At 48.5% G+C, this 14,217-nt stretch overlaps 1 protein-coding gene across 1 annotated transcript in view; it reads right to left on the reverse strand.

Moving 5' to 3' along the window:
- The window catches only part of MYO1C (myosin IC), a 57,946-nt gene extending 53,360 nt beyond the window's left edge, over nucleotides 1-4,586 (reverse strand). Inside the window, exon 1 of the mRNA XM_060259050.1 lies at nucleotides 4,442-4,586. Within this exon, the coding sequence (XP_060115033.1) occupies nucleotides 4,442-4,459 (18 nt within the window). The 5' untranslated portion in view covers nucleotides 4,460-4,586. The remainder of the gene's footprint in view (nucleotides 1-4,441) is intronic.
- Nucleotides 4,587-14,217: the final 9,631 nt, after the last annotated feature.

A 14,217-nucleotide genomic window follows, 5' to 3' on the forward strand; every position in this document is an offset into this window, starting at 1 on the left:
ACTGCCTTTCTTCCCCTTGCCATCTCTTTCTTTACCTGCCCTCCTGCTGTGGGCTCCTTGCCCTCAATCTTTCTCCCTTTCCAAATGCCTCCCACGCCACTTACCCTGCTCCTACTGCTTCCTCCTTTGCCACCTCTGCCTTACTTGTCCTTCCCCCCTCCTGGCAGCTCCTGGCTTCATGTTTATGGGGATGCTAGGCAACCACCCCAAATGGTGGCTGACATTCCACAACACAGCGTTGCAAGTTCTTATTCGTTTCTTTAACTTGGAAAAAATAATCTGGCTCACTGTTTTTTTAATATGTCAATTTTTCTACAAACCTGGGGCTCTTCCCCCAGATTGGTAGGGAAATCCCCCCTATCTGTACACAGCTCCCTCTTGCGGATTTTTTGATCCGCTCCCTAAGGCTATGCTTAGAATTTAGGTATAAAGATGCTGCATTATGAAGCTCCTTCTTTGATGTTGCTTTGTTATCTTGCAGTACCTTGTAAACCTAACTGGCCATCACTGCGACCCATTAAACTATTTGATCTGGTTGGCTTGGAAGACATTCTTCTACGTGTAAAGGCTGGCTGTACAAGAGGGCCAGTTTGGTGTAGTGGTTAAGTGTGCAGACTCTTATCTGGGAGAACCGGGTTTGATTCCCCACTCCTCCACTTGCAGATGCTGGAATGGCCTTGGGTTAGCCAGAGCTCTTGGAGGAGTTGTCCTTGAAAGGGCAGCTGCTGTGAGAGCCCTCTCAGCCTCACCCACCTCACAGGGTGTCTGTTGTGGGGGGAGAAGATATAGGAGATTGTAAACTGCTCTGAGTCTCTGATTCAGAGAGAAGGGCAGGGTATAAATCTGCAGTCTTCTTCTTCTACTACTACAATAGGCTCAGTCACCATGAGTCATAGGTCATTCTGTACAATCGCTTTGCTTAGACGTTGCAATTTCTGTATTCCCCTCTGCTATTGGTGCACTAGGGAGCCATTGCTTGCACTTCTTGCAGCAACGGCTGCCAGTAAGATCTGCTGGTGATGAGCCAATCTAGGACAGAGGTGATGGGTGAGGAGCTAAGTTGGTTCCTGTCCCCCTTTGCCTTGCTTGTTGCTGCCAGCATGGTCTAAGCTGGTTGAGGTTCAATGTTCCAAACTGGCTGGCTCGTTGTTTTCCAGGGACACAAAGACAGACTACAGGATCATGGGGGCAAAGCGAAGTATTTTGGGGTAATGAAAAGACAGGACCTCAAAACTGCTTCCAGCATTCATGAAAAAACCCTCAAGAATGGTTATTAATGTGTTCAAACCTACTTCAAGTGCCCCTTCAGATGTGAAGTTTGTGGCAGTGAGGGATGGTAGTCCTGACAGAAGTGCACAGAAATGACATTCCACATTTTTATTTTATCGCTGCTACTGAATGCAACTTTAAATTGCTAGTGTGTTTACACCTTCAAATGCCCCCATTGAGGGCACTGTTGTGATGCCCTGAATGCAGCTTTCCCTCCTGCTTGCTATTTCTACAAGGGAACCCCCTCCCAAATGGCACCGTGCAATCACCTCCCAGTAGCGGGCACTGCAGCTTTCCCAATCAAGTCCCTTGCCAAATCATGTGAGGGAGAGAGGCACAAATATCAGTCTTTAACAACGGTTGCCCTGAATTTTACCACGGAAAGGAGAGGCAATCAAACTCTTAGGCATTATTGCAGAACACATGAATTTTCCCAGGACAAAATAGATAGGCCAACATATCAGCGTTCACTAACTGCTAACTGGAGGCAAGAACTTCATTGATTCCTTCTGAGGACCAAGCAGGGACCCCCAGCACAGGCCAGGCCAAGTAGGCAGTGGAAGGGAAAGAGGGAGGGCTGTGGCTTAGTGGTAGAGCCTCCGTTCGGCATGCAGGAGGTCCCAGGTTCAATCCTCACCACCTCCACTTTAAAAAGTCTAGGCGGTGATGTAAAAGACCTCTGCTTGGAACCCTGGAGAGCTGCTACCAGTCTCAGTAGACAACACTGACCTGGATGGACCAATAATCTGATTCAGTATAAGCCAGTTCTCTCCTCACTACAGCAATAATTTGCACTGTGAGCGCATCATCCCACAGCGTGCGAAAGCAGCCGAGAAGTCAACAAACCAAAGGAAAAATAACTGTTGAAAGAAGAGAAACCAGGAGAGCGAGAGAGATGGCTCTCCTTAGGCAAGCAGTCCTGCCCTGGACTCCACCATCCCTACACCCCATGGCCAGTTCACTGCTCTCTCAACATCACCAGCAAAGGACCTGAGTCCTGCATGTGTGCTTCCTTCCACAGGGCCCCATCTCAGCACCGTGCTCTCCCTCTGGAGCAAACTCCCAGTGAATACCATCGCGTTCTCCCTCCAACCTCCCTTCAGTGGGCCCTGCAAGCCCCCTAGGACAAATCTGATGGCTGGAAAACTTCCCAAAGGTTTTCACCTCTGCAAAGGAAGAACTGGAACAAGGATCCCTGGACTGAGGCTGAGCCAGTTCACTCTCAAAGTTGACCCATCCTGGATTGGAAGGGTCAACCATCAAAATGAGATATATGTACAGACATTCAGATGAGCTCGGTTCAAGTCCAGTAGCACCTTAGAGACCATCAGAGACGAGAGAGCGAGACAGGCAGAGACAGAAAGAGAGAGGAGAGACAGAGAAAGAGAGACAGAGAGAAATATTCAAACAAAATATGATAATGGGTTCTCAAGCCAATCCTGGGCCTGCCTCCCTAGCTGCCAGAATAATGAAACAAATAAATACATGAAGGATACTGGAGCAGCTCCCACAAGGCTCTTTTGCCCACCTGGGGACCTTGACATCACCAGACAGCTCACAGTTAGGGATGCCAGACTCCAGGTGGGACCGGGGGATCCCCTCCAGACTATAGAGATCAGTTCCCTTGGAGCAAACGGATGCTCTGGAGGATGAACTTTAGGGCACTGCACCCCACTGAGGTCCCCGTCCTCCCCAGGCTCCATCCCCAAATCTTCAGGAGTTTCCCAGCCTAGATCTGGCAACCTTACCTGGCCATTCCTTCCTGGTGGCCGGGGGGGGGGGGGGGGGACTTGGTATTCCTACTCAGTGGGTTTTAGAGCTTGGCCTGCATCAAGGTTTTGCCCACCACACAGTTGGGGATGCCGCAGCCATCTGTGTCTGAACAATGCCAACTTCTGAAATCTCGAGAGGTAGGAGGGAGAACATAAGAGAAGCCATGTTGGATCAGGCCAATGGCCCATCCAGTCCAACACTCTGTGTCACACAGTGGCAAAAAATTTTATACATACACACACACTGTGGCTAATAGCCACTGATGGACCTCTGCTCCATATTTTTATCTAAACCCCTCTTGAAGGTGGCTATGCTTGTGGCCGCCACCACCTCCTGTGGCAATGAATTCCACATGTTAATCACCCTTTGGGTGAAGAAGTACTTCCTTTTATCCATTTTAATCCAACTGCTCAGCAATTTCATCAAATGCCCACGAGTTCTTGTATTGTGAGAAAGGGAGAAAAGTACTTCTTCCTCTACTTTCTCCGTCCCATGCATTATCTTGTAAACCTCTATCATGTCACCACGCAGTCGTTTCTCCAAGCTAAAGAGTCCCAAGCGTTTCAACCTTTCTTCATAGGGAAAGTGTTCCCTATGAGCCCCCCGTCCAGCTCTGGTCTCCCCCCCACAGCTCACAGCAGCCAGCTAACAAGCCACTTTGCCAACCTGGGGGCTACCTGGCTACACACTGCTCTCCCTGTGCCAGCTGCCAACACCTTCTGCTCCATTCCCAGCCCTCTCGCTATCTCCTGGCCTTGGCACCGTGAACAAAACTGCCTTAGTTTCACCACGATGGCTCACAAGGCACCAACCTAGGCCTGGCCCACTTCACAGCTGTCATAACCACAGCCCCGCAGGGAGGGAGGGGGGGGCACCAGCAACCAGTGTTCCCTCTAAGCTGAGCTAGTGTGAGCCAGCTCACAGTTTTTTAGCCTCCAGTTCACTCATTTTTGTCTCAGAGCAGGAAAAAATCGCCCCAGAGCAAGCTAATTCGTGCGGCAGCTCACAACTTTAATGCCAGTAGCTCACAAACTAGGAATTTTGCTCACAAGACTCCACAGCTTAGAGGGAATATTGTCAGCTACTACAGGGCTCTCCGACGGGCTGCTCTAGCCTGGAAATCAGAATCTACCCCAAGAGAGGAAGAAGGAGCCTCCCAAAGGAAATTCCTGTCCGCGGCAGATTCACCGTTCCCTCTGAGCAAAATACCCAGCCAGTCACACGCAGCACAGAACCGCAGCCCTGCCCCTCCTGAGCCGCTCAGCCTCCGGCTCCCTTCCCTTCCCTTCCACCCAACTTTCCATTTTTCCAGCACACAGGCTGCAAATGTTTTGCATCCGAAAGCCTCGGAGTTCCTTTCTCATCCCTCCGCCCATGCCAAGCTCGGGAGGCAACTCACCACAGCCCTGAACTTCATTGCCGCCCCTTGCTAGGCCGAGTTGCAGAGTTGCCAGATGCCTCTTCCGAGAGCAGGAAACTAGTTTCTCGCCACTGTCAAGTTGCCGCTCTGTCCTCGCATGGCATTTTCTGGGCCCTAGGGAACGGCTCCCTCCATCCCAGGGAATGGCGTTCGACAGCAGAGAGGGAGCGGGGAGGGAGGGCGAGAGGCGGAGGGCAACACACCAGGATCACAAGGGGGGAAGCAGCCGCTGCGCTCTGCCCACAGCCTGCCTGCTGCCGTGGATGTCTCTCTCCCCCCGCAGCCAGGGACGGAGAGCAAAGGAATCCAGGCGGCTGGACGAGCTGGGCACAGCCCAAAGCTCATAAAAACCACAGAAGGGAGGCGGCCCCCAGGCATCGCGCATGGAAGAGCCCAGGCCGGAGCCGAGCCAAGCGGCTCTCCTCGGATAGCCAGGCATCCACTCCACCCCAAAGCCGTGAGAGGCACTGAAGAGCCACACAACTGAGGGAGGGGGGACCTCCAACTGCTCTGGCTCAGCACCACCTCCAGATAAGCTTTAACTCAACTGTGATGGATCCTGGTCGCCAGTTTTTAACATATGCCTTCTAGCCACTACCCGTAAATTAATGAATAGGGAGAGGTTGCTATATCACAGGGGTGGCCAAACTGTGGCTCAAGAGCCACATGTGGCTCTTTCATACATACTGTGTGGCTCTTGAAGCCCCCACCGCCCCATCGGCCAGCTTGGAAAATGCATTTAAAGTTGCTTTCCTTCTACCTCTCTCTCCCATCTATTTTCCTTCCTCCCTCCCTCCCTCCCTCCTTCCCTCCCATCTTGCAGCTCTCAAACATCTGATGTTTATTCTATGTGGCTCTTATGTTAAGCGGGTTTGGCCATGCCTGCTATATCACTTCTGGATTTCATTTTTTAATGGGAAAGTGGATTGGATTCTATTCTATTGTTATTTAAAGGTATTTGGTTTTAAATGTACTGTTGTGAGCAGCCTCAAGTTATTCTCTCCCAGAAAAGAGGCATATAAATCCTCAAAACAAATGTGTGCGTGGAAGGTGCTGTCAAAGCTGACTTACGGTGACCCCAGCAAGGGGCTCTCAGGCAAGTAACAATCAGAGGTGGTGGCCATCACCTTCCTCCGCAGCATCTTCTGCAAAGGTGCCCTGACCTGGATAGCCCAGGCTGGCCCAATCTTGTCAGATCTCGGAAGCTAAGCAGCGTCGGCCCTGGCTAATTTGGATGGGAAGGAATACCAGGGACGTGACGCAGAGACAGGCAATGGCAAAACCACCTCTGAAATGTCTCTTGCCTTAAAAACAAGTCTAGCTCGCCACCTAGTGGTGCATAATGCTGAAACAGCTAGAACATCTAGCTTCCAAACAATCTTAGGATCTCCTGGCTATACTACACACTCTGCCATACGATAATAATTATAACCACCACTACCACCACCACCCTTAGAAGTCTCCTTTCCAAGTGCTGACCCTGCTTAGGCTCTGAGATCTGACAAGGCTGGGCTACACCATGCTACCTTCCCTCCTTCAAAATAAAGATATCTATTAACCATCTTTCAGATAGTCACAACACCCTGTAATCAGTGTTCCCTCTGAGCTGAGTTAGTGTGAGCTAGCTCACAGATTTTCAGCCTCCAGCTCACACATTTTTGTCTTAGCTCAGGAAGGATGACCCCAGAGCACACTAATTGATGCAGTAGCTCACAACTTTAATACCAGTAGCTCACAAAGTAGAATTTTTGCTCACAAGACTCTGCGGCTTAGAGGGAACACAGCCTGTAACATGCGCCTTTATTTTCCTATGATTATCTCCCTATGACATATTGGGGTGGGGGCTAAAAGAATGTGACTGGCTTGCAGTCACTCATGGAATTCATAGCCAAGTTGAGGTTTGAAGGGGGGGCCTTCAGCCTTGCTATTTATAACTGCAGGGGATGGGAGGGCCCACAGCTAAGCCTGGCATACAGGAAGTTCCATCCACACCACCACCGGGTCAATTATTTCAGTAGCAGATGTTGGGAAAGAATTTCCACTGGCGAAAAGCAGACAATCATGAGCTAGTTTGATGTAGTGGTTAAGTGCGCACTCTTATCTGGGAGAACCGGGTTTGATTCCCCACTCCTCCACTTGCACCTGCTGGAATGGCCTTGGGTCAGCCACAGCTTTCCTAGGAGTTGTCCTTGAAAGGGCAGCTGCTGTAAAAGCTCTCTCAGCCCCACCCACCTCACAGGGTGTCTGTTGTGGGGGGCGGGGTGGAAGGTAAAGGAGATTGTGACCGCTCTGAGACTCTGAGATTCAGAGTATAGGATGGGATATAAAACCAATATCATCATCTTCTTATATAGCCTACTTCCCTAACAAAGTCCAACCTAGTGAGGGTGTTATCTTCATGTCCAGTGGATGATGGGAATGGTCTGACAGTTAATCACAGCAATAACACAAAGAGATACCACTAGGCCACTTGTCTCCCAGTTCTCCCAAAAGGAGTGGCTTCAAAGGTTTGATTCATTCTCACAGAAATCCTGAGGCCTAGGCTGTTTCAACATAATCTTATGTCTACCCTAACCTAGATAGCTCAGGCTAGCCCAAGCTCATCAGATCTCAGAAGTTCAGCAGGGCTGGCTCTGGCTAGTACTTGGATGGGAGACCAGAATCATTATGCAGAGGCAGGCAACAGCAATTCATCTCTCAAAGTCTCTTGCTTCCAAAAGTTTGCAGGGTTGCCATTAAGTTGGCTGCAACCTGAATGCATGTTCCACCTCAATCCCATGTCTGCTGAGTGCCTCCTAAAGTGATGTGTGCTACATTACAGGTCTTTGAAATCCATGTAAGCCTCAGGAAGTTTCTGATTGGCTGCAGCGCTCTGTAGAGCACACCCCATTTGGAATCCTTAGATATTCTGACTGGCTGCAGTTCTCCGTAGAGCACACCCCATCTGGAATCCTTATAGATTCCTCAGGTATTAAAGGGATCTGAACCTGATTGCCTCATCACCACCAAGCCTACACACGTGAGCTGCCCAATGACATGCCAATTCTGGAGTACAAAGCAGGAAAGCTTGGTAGCGCCACGACGTGGCAGGAAAGCTTGGTAGCACCATTAGGGCATCTAATTGCCAATGGTGTGAGAAAAAGCATCGCTCAGAAAGAAAGCGAGAGTGTTCCTCCAAGGCAGGATCGACATCTGCAGTACAGGCTCTCAAAGGGACCAGGTTGAGCCTGAAATCCCCAACCACATTTCTGAGGACAGGAGTTCAATCATGTCTAGAAAGGGGTCCTTCCTGCAAGGTGAACAAGGAGAGAAGGGACTCATACAGCACAAGCAACCGCAAACTCAAGGCGCTCTTAGCAGATTCTCATTGATCACTTGTCTTGTGCATGCTGTCGGGCTGCCATACGCTTTGCCAGAGATCTTGTTTGGGCTTTCCAAGTTCCACCGTCAGCCTCATACAAAACCAGGGGAACTGCTGATAAGCAGCAGTTTACCATCCAGCATAGAAATTCTCATACCAGGAAAGAAAATGGCTGGAAACTCCCTGAACGCACAGAGATGCCTCGAGCCGAGGCCACAGCCTGTCAAGCTGGTCAAAACCAGACCAGACAAAGCCACAGAATATTCATCTTCCCTAGAAGCATCTGTTTTTGCTGGGAACTAAATTGATATTCTTGGATACTGATGAGTTTTTCAGTAATTTTCTGAATTATATCTATTTTTCCTTCTTTTGGGGAGGATACAGACCATGGTTCCAGCAATAAAATCCGACCAACTGGCTCATCTCCGGCAACTGCCTCATGAAATCCAGAATGGGATGTATCTTATTGTGGGTTACGTGCCCATCAAAGTCGCTTTCAACTTCTGGCGATCCTATGAATTAATGACCTCATTAACAGCCTTGCTCAGGTCTCGCAAACGGAAGGCTGTGGCTGCTGTTATGGACTCAATCCGTCTCCTCCTGGAGCTTCTTCTTTTCCTACTCCTTTCAGTTTTATTGGTGCATCCTAAATCACAGTTATCGCCCTGAAAGTCATCACACTTCGTGCTGAAGCTCTCAGAAGCTGCCAAGCGGATAGTCGTCTGCCTGCACGATCAGTTTTGGTACCTTGCCTTACGAGTGGAAGAACTGCAGAGGCTTTTAAATGCCACTGCCTGGAAGTACAAGCTAGAAAAGCCATCCCCATCTCTCCTGGAACGACTGAGAACTTACATACTTAACCCATTTTCATTATATTTTATTGTATTCTTTTTTTTCTAATGGCAGACTAGAATATTGTTTACATGTTAAAAAGTAAATCAGGCCGACAAGAACATACTATCCAATGTATTTCTCTTTTAGCTGTACTGACATACTCAAATAAGGATATTGGCTGTTTCTTTCATTACGTATACTAAGCCCATCTTCCACTATATTTTAATGTATTTTTCTTCTAATGGCAACCTATATGTATGTTACATGTTAAAAGGTAAATTAGCTGGACGGGAAAAACTTCTGAGAAAGGAATGCCCTCAATTTGGCCCAGGCTTGCTTATAACAATAGAGCGATTGACATTCTCACATTTTTGACATGTTACTGTTTTATTGGTTTCTCACGCTCACGTTACTCAGATCGAAGGTTTGCTCAATTTGTTAATTTTACTATGCTGTTAATTTTACTATTCTGTCGCTGGATCTTAAATGTGTACCATTTTGCATTCTGCTCACTGTACCTGACTCCTCATCTGATGAAGTGTGCTTAGAGCACACGAAAGCTTACGTTCTGAATAAAACTTGGTTGGTCTTAAAGGTGCACCTTGACTCCTACTTAGTTCTGTATATCGTATACTCTTGGACTGAAGAATGGTACAGTCCTTCTATCTGGGATGGTTGTCCTCTTTCACCGAGCGTGCAGCTTCGGGAGGGATGCAGATGGAGCGGTGAGGGAGGGGACACTCGCCTAGCCAGCCAGATCAGCCCAATCAACCCTGGCGATCAGCGGGGTGACAGATGTCGCAGCCAGATCATCCGCAGTTCTGTATATAAATAAAATCTCTTGCCCTATGCACTAAAGAAAAATGAAAGTCGGGGGACTGGCCAATGTATTGAGGATGAGTACAGCAAGGCAGGGCAGAATCCAGAGACAACAACAAAAGCAACAATGAAACACAAATAGGGCTTTTTTTGTAGCAGGAACTCCTTTGAATATTAGGCCACACCCCCTGATGTAGCCAATCCTCCTGGAGCTTACAGTAGTCCCTGTACTAAGAGCCCTGTAAGCTCTTGGAGGATTGGCTACATCAGAGGGGTGTGGCCTAAAATGCAAAGGAGTTCCTGCTACAAAAAAGCCCTGAACACAACCACACCACTTGAGCCCAGAAAAGCGCCATGGCCACTCCCTACCAGAGAAGGCAGAGGTGGAGCCTGGGATTCCTGCAACACCAGTTTCAATTATCATTACTTTGACCAGGTTCTGTGCTGAGACCCCACAGTTCATTCCTCTATCTGGAGAATGACACGGACACTCAACATCCACCTCATCTTGAAGCACTCGCTTGGGGTAGCCCCACAGTCTCCAAAATCTGGCACAAAGAAGTTATGCAAGGGTGGTTTTGTGTGTGTGTGTGTGTGTTTGCAGCATCTGAGTCAGCTCAGCTCAGCCGGGACACATTCTTCCTTCCAGCAGTCCCTCCCAGCAGCCAAGCCATCATTTTCCTTTTAAGGAGAAAAAATGTTTTCACAGGAAAAGCAAAGTGTCCCGAGTCTTTGGTTGCTGGAACCGTTCCTCGGTGGAAACATATTCTCCCAACGCTTCGACTCAGAAGGAAAAATACACACAGAAACAGACTCCATCAACCGGTCAAAAAACCAAAGGGGGCGTTCTCAGCCAAGGGAGGAGCCTCCCACAATTACCACGCCCGCTCCTCAGCCAGCAGGGCAGAGGCACCCTTCCCACCCCCAGGGGGGCCAGCAGGGAATTACCTACTTGGATAGCGCGGAGGTACACCTTTCACTGGCTCCTGCACAAAAATGAACTCAGCCAGTGGTCTCCAGTTAGGGTTGCCATCTCCAGTTTTGGGAATCAGTAAACTAAAATGGCCAGAAATGGGTGAATTTAACTCAGAGGATCACTACATCTATTATTGTGGCCAAGAGTCCCGTAGAAGAAATGGTGTGGCCTTTATAGTTAACAAGAGAGCGAGGAAGGCAGTAATGGGATACAATCTCAAAAATGACAGAATGATCTTGTGCAAAGATGGCCATGATAAAGGACAAAAATGGTAGGGACCTAACAGAAGCAGAAGAGATCAGGAAGAAGTGGCAAGAATACACAGAAGAATTATACAAGAAGGATCTCAATGTCCCGGACAACCATGACAGTGAAATCGATGACCTTGAGCCGGACATCCTGGAGTATGAAGTCAAATGGGCTTTAGAAAGCATTACTAACGCTTTCTAAAGCCCATTTGACTTCATACTCCAGGATGTCTGGCTCAAGGTCATCGATTTCACTGTCATGGTTGTCCGGACACCGGTGGGGGTCAAGTAACGGGGGGAGGGGTGGGTAGAAAGTAATATATGGGGTAGATAAAAGAAGTTTTTAAAGATGTAAGAAACAGATTTATTACCATATGTTACCAATAAAATTGTTTATCCCAGAAAGCATTACTAACAACAAAGCAAGCGGAGTTGATGATATCCCAGTTGAGCTATTCAAAGTCCTAAAAGATGATGCTGTTAAAGTGATGCACACATTATGTCAACAAATTTGGAAAACACAACAGTGGCCACAGGATTGGAAAAGATCAGTTTATATTCCAGTCCCAAAGAAGGATAATGCCAAGGAATGTTCAAACTATCGCACCATTTCACTCATTTCACATGCCAGCAAGGTCATGTTAAAGATCCTACAAGTTAGGCTTCAGCAGTATGTAGATCGGGAACTACCAGAAGTTCAAGCTGGGCTTTGGAGAGGTAGAGGAACTAGAGATCAAATTGCCAACATTCGATGGATTATGGAGAAAGCACGGGAGTATCAGAAAAAGTCCATTTCTGCTTCATTGACTATGCTAAAGCCTTTGATTGTGTGCATCACAACAAGCTGTGGCAAGTCCTTAAAGAGATGGGAGTACCAAACCACCTCACATGTCTCCTGAGAAACCTGTATAAGGGTCAAGAAGCAACTGTCAGAACGGGATATGGAACAACTGATTGGTTTAGAATAGGAAAAGGAGTTCGACAAAGATGTATATTGTCACCCTGCTTACTTAATTTATATGTAGAGTACATCATGTGGAATGCTGGCCTGGATGAAGCACAAGCTAGAATTAAGATTGCCGGGAAAAACATCAACAACCTCAGATATGCAGATGACACTACTCTAATGGCAAAAAATGAGTAGGACCTAAACAACCTCTTGTTGAGGGTGAAAGAGGAGAGCACAAAAGTAGGTTTGAAACTCAACATCAAAAAAACTAAGATCATGGCATCTGGCGCCATCACACCTTGGCAAATAGAAGGGGAAGACATGGAAGTAGTGACAGACTTCACATTTCTGGGATCCAAGATCACTGCAGATGGTGACTGTAGCCATGAAATCAAAAGATGTTTGCTCCTTGGGAGGACAGCTATGGTGAACCTGGGCAGTATAATAAAAAGTAGAGACATCACCCAGTCAACAAGTCCGTATAGTCAAAGCAATGGTATTCCCAGTAGTAATGTATGCTTGTGAGAGCTGGACCATAAGGAAGGCTGAGCGCAAAACAATAGATGCTTTTGAGCTGTGGTGCTGGAGAAGACTCTTGAGAGTCCCTTGGACTGCAAGAAGATCAAATCAATCAGTCCTGAGGGAAATCAACCCAGACTGTTCACTGGAAGGTCAGATGCTGAAGCTGAAGTGCAAATATTCTGGCCACCAAATGAGAAGGGAGCACTCCCTGGAGAAGATCCTGATGCTGGGAAAGACAGAAGGCAAAAGAAGAAGGGGACGGCAAAAGATGAGATGGCTGCACAGTGTTACTGATGTAACAAAAACATCAGATGGAAAAGATGGCGGCGGTGCAAGGAGCCTAGCGTTAGAGCTCCTGAGAAACAACTTTCACCGCCACACAAGCTAAACCAAGTTACTCGTTCCTACCTTCGACCGAGTGATAAACAGCTGAGAGAGGGAGGTGAGGAAATTTTGAAGTCCATCAACCCGTCTTCCCTCCCTGAAAACAACAAACGTGCTTGTGGTGCTGGGCCAAGTCACGCCGGGCCGGGCCGCGGAGTTGAGTGGAAAAGCGGCGGCGACGGGACCTGCTGTGGGCGGTGTGCTTGCAGGAGAAGATAGGAGCTGAGTCGGCCGGGGCCGTGGTCGGGCGTAACTGAGGCGAACGTGGAGGTTGAGGAGCCGAGCCGGCCGGGACCGTAACGGGACGTTTTGAGGCGGTCGCGGAGGCTGAGGAGTGGAGTCGGGGGTTCGAGGAGCCGAGTTTGAACTGGGAGCCGAGGAGATAGCAACAACGCTGGGCGAGCTGTGCGTTTATCCCCCTTACCCCCCCCCTCTTTCCTACACGGGAGTGGGCTTGATCGGGGAGAGTACGGCATTGACTGATGACCGAAGGGTCTGGAAGAACACTGGAAGGGGCCGAATTGAGTTGCTGACGGGCAGATTAGGGCGGAGGCTGTGTGACGAAAGGGACGCGGGGGGCTTATACCCCCCGAGCTCCCCGAGTCTGCACGGGGCGTTGTCCGAGTCTGCCGGTCGGCCAGTCGGCCATACAAGTACTATAAGAACATTTCAATTACCCTTACCCAACTATCCACCTCTCGGCATTCCCCCCCCCCCCATCACCCTACAAGAAGCAAGCTCCACATGGATATCAGTACGCCAGAAGATAAAGATAAGGACATGGCAAAAATGAGAACATTGCACCCATAGGCACTAGCACTTTAAAAATCATAGCACTTTACTCAACTGTTTACATCCCCTGTCTTATCCCCCGCCCATCTGATCTAGCTGCCAATTGAGTGACATTTATTTATTATTGGTTGTGATTTATAGGCTATTTAAATTAATTAGAGATTGTTACTGGCTAAAGTGAGAGTTGGAATTATAGCAAATTAATTAAGGAAGAAGTTATTGGGAGGGTTTTTTATGATTAATGAGCTTTTGAATTAATAATTGACTTGTGGCAAATTAACTAAGGAGGGATAATTATTGGGAGGGTTTTATAGTTAATAAGCTTTTAGATTATACTAATTTAAATTTAGCTAACAATTGGTGGGAAGCTTGGAAGAGATTTAGTTAAATAGCTGATTGGTAAATTGGCAGATTGGATTAAAATAGATAGATCAGCTGGGAGGAGGGGGTGGAGGAGGGGGTAGATCTGACGGCTCCATCAAATTGAGGTGGCATTAACAGGAGATGATCGGCCTGGGGATTCCAGTGCTCCTGGGGAGGGGAAGATATGACGGTGGGACGAGGCAGAATTATAAGGGAAGGAGGTTGAGACATAATAGTGCTCGACCCCCTTCCAGCCTTCGCCCCATCCCGAAGGTGACAGGTAGCGGGGCCAGGTTGAATCACCCGCCTCCGTCACTGGTGTTATGCAATGCCAGGTCCATTAATAATAAGACCTCTGTCCTACAGGAGTTCCTGACCGAACAGGACATGGACCTGGCTTGCGTGACCGAGACCTGGGTGCGTGAAGGGGAGACGGTAGCTCTCTCTCAGACCGCCCCCCCAGGATACTCGGTCTTTCATCAGTCACGGACTAGCGGGCGGGGGGGT

The sequence above is a fragment of the Heteronotia binoei genome, chromosome 18 (assembly GCF_032191835.1).
Source record: "Heteronotia binoei isolate CCM8104 ecotype False Entrance Well chromosome 18, APGP_CSIRO_Hbin_v1, whole genome shotgun sequence".
Lineage (NCBI taxonomy): Eukaryota > Metazoa > Chordata > Lepidosauria > Squamata > Gekkonidae > Heteronotia > Heteronotia binoei.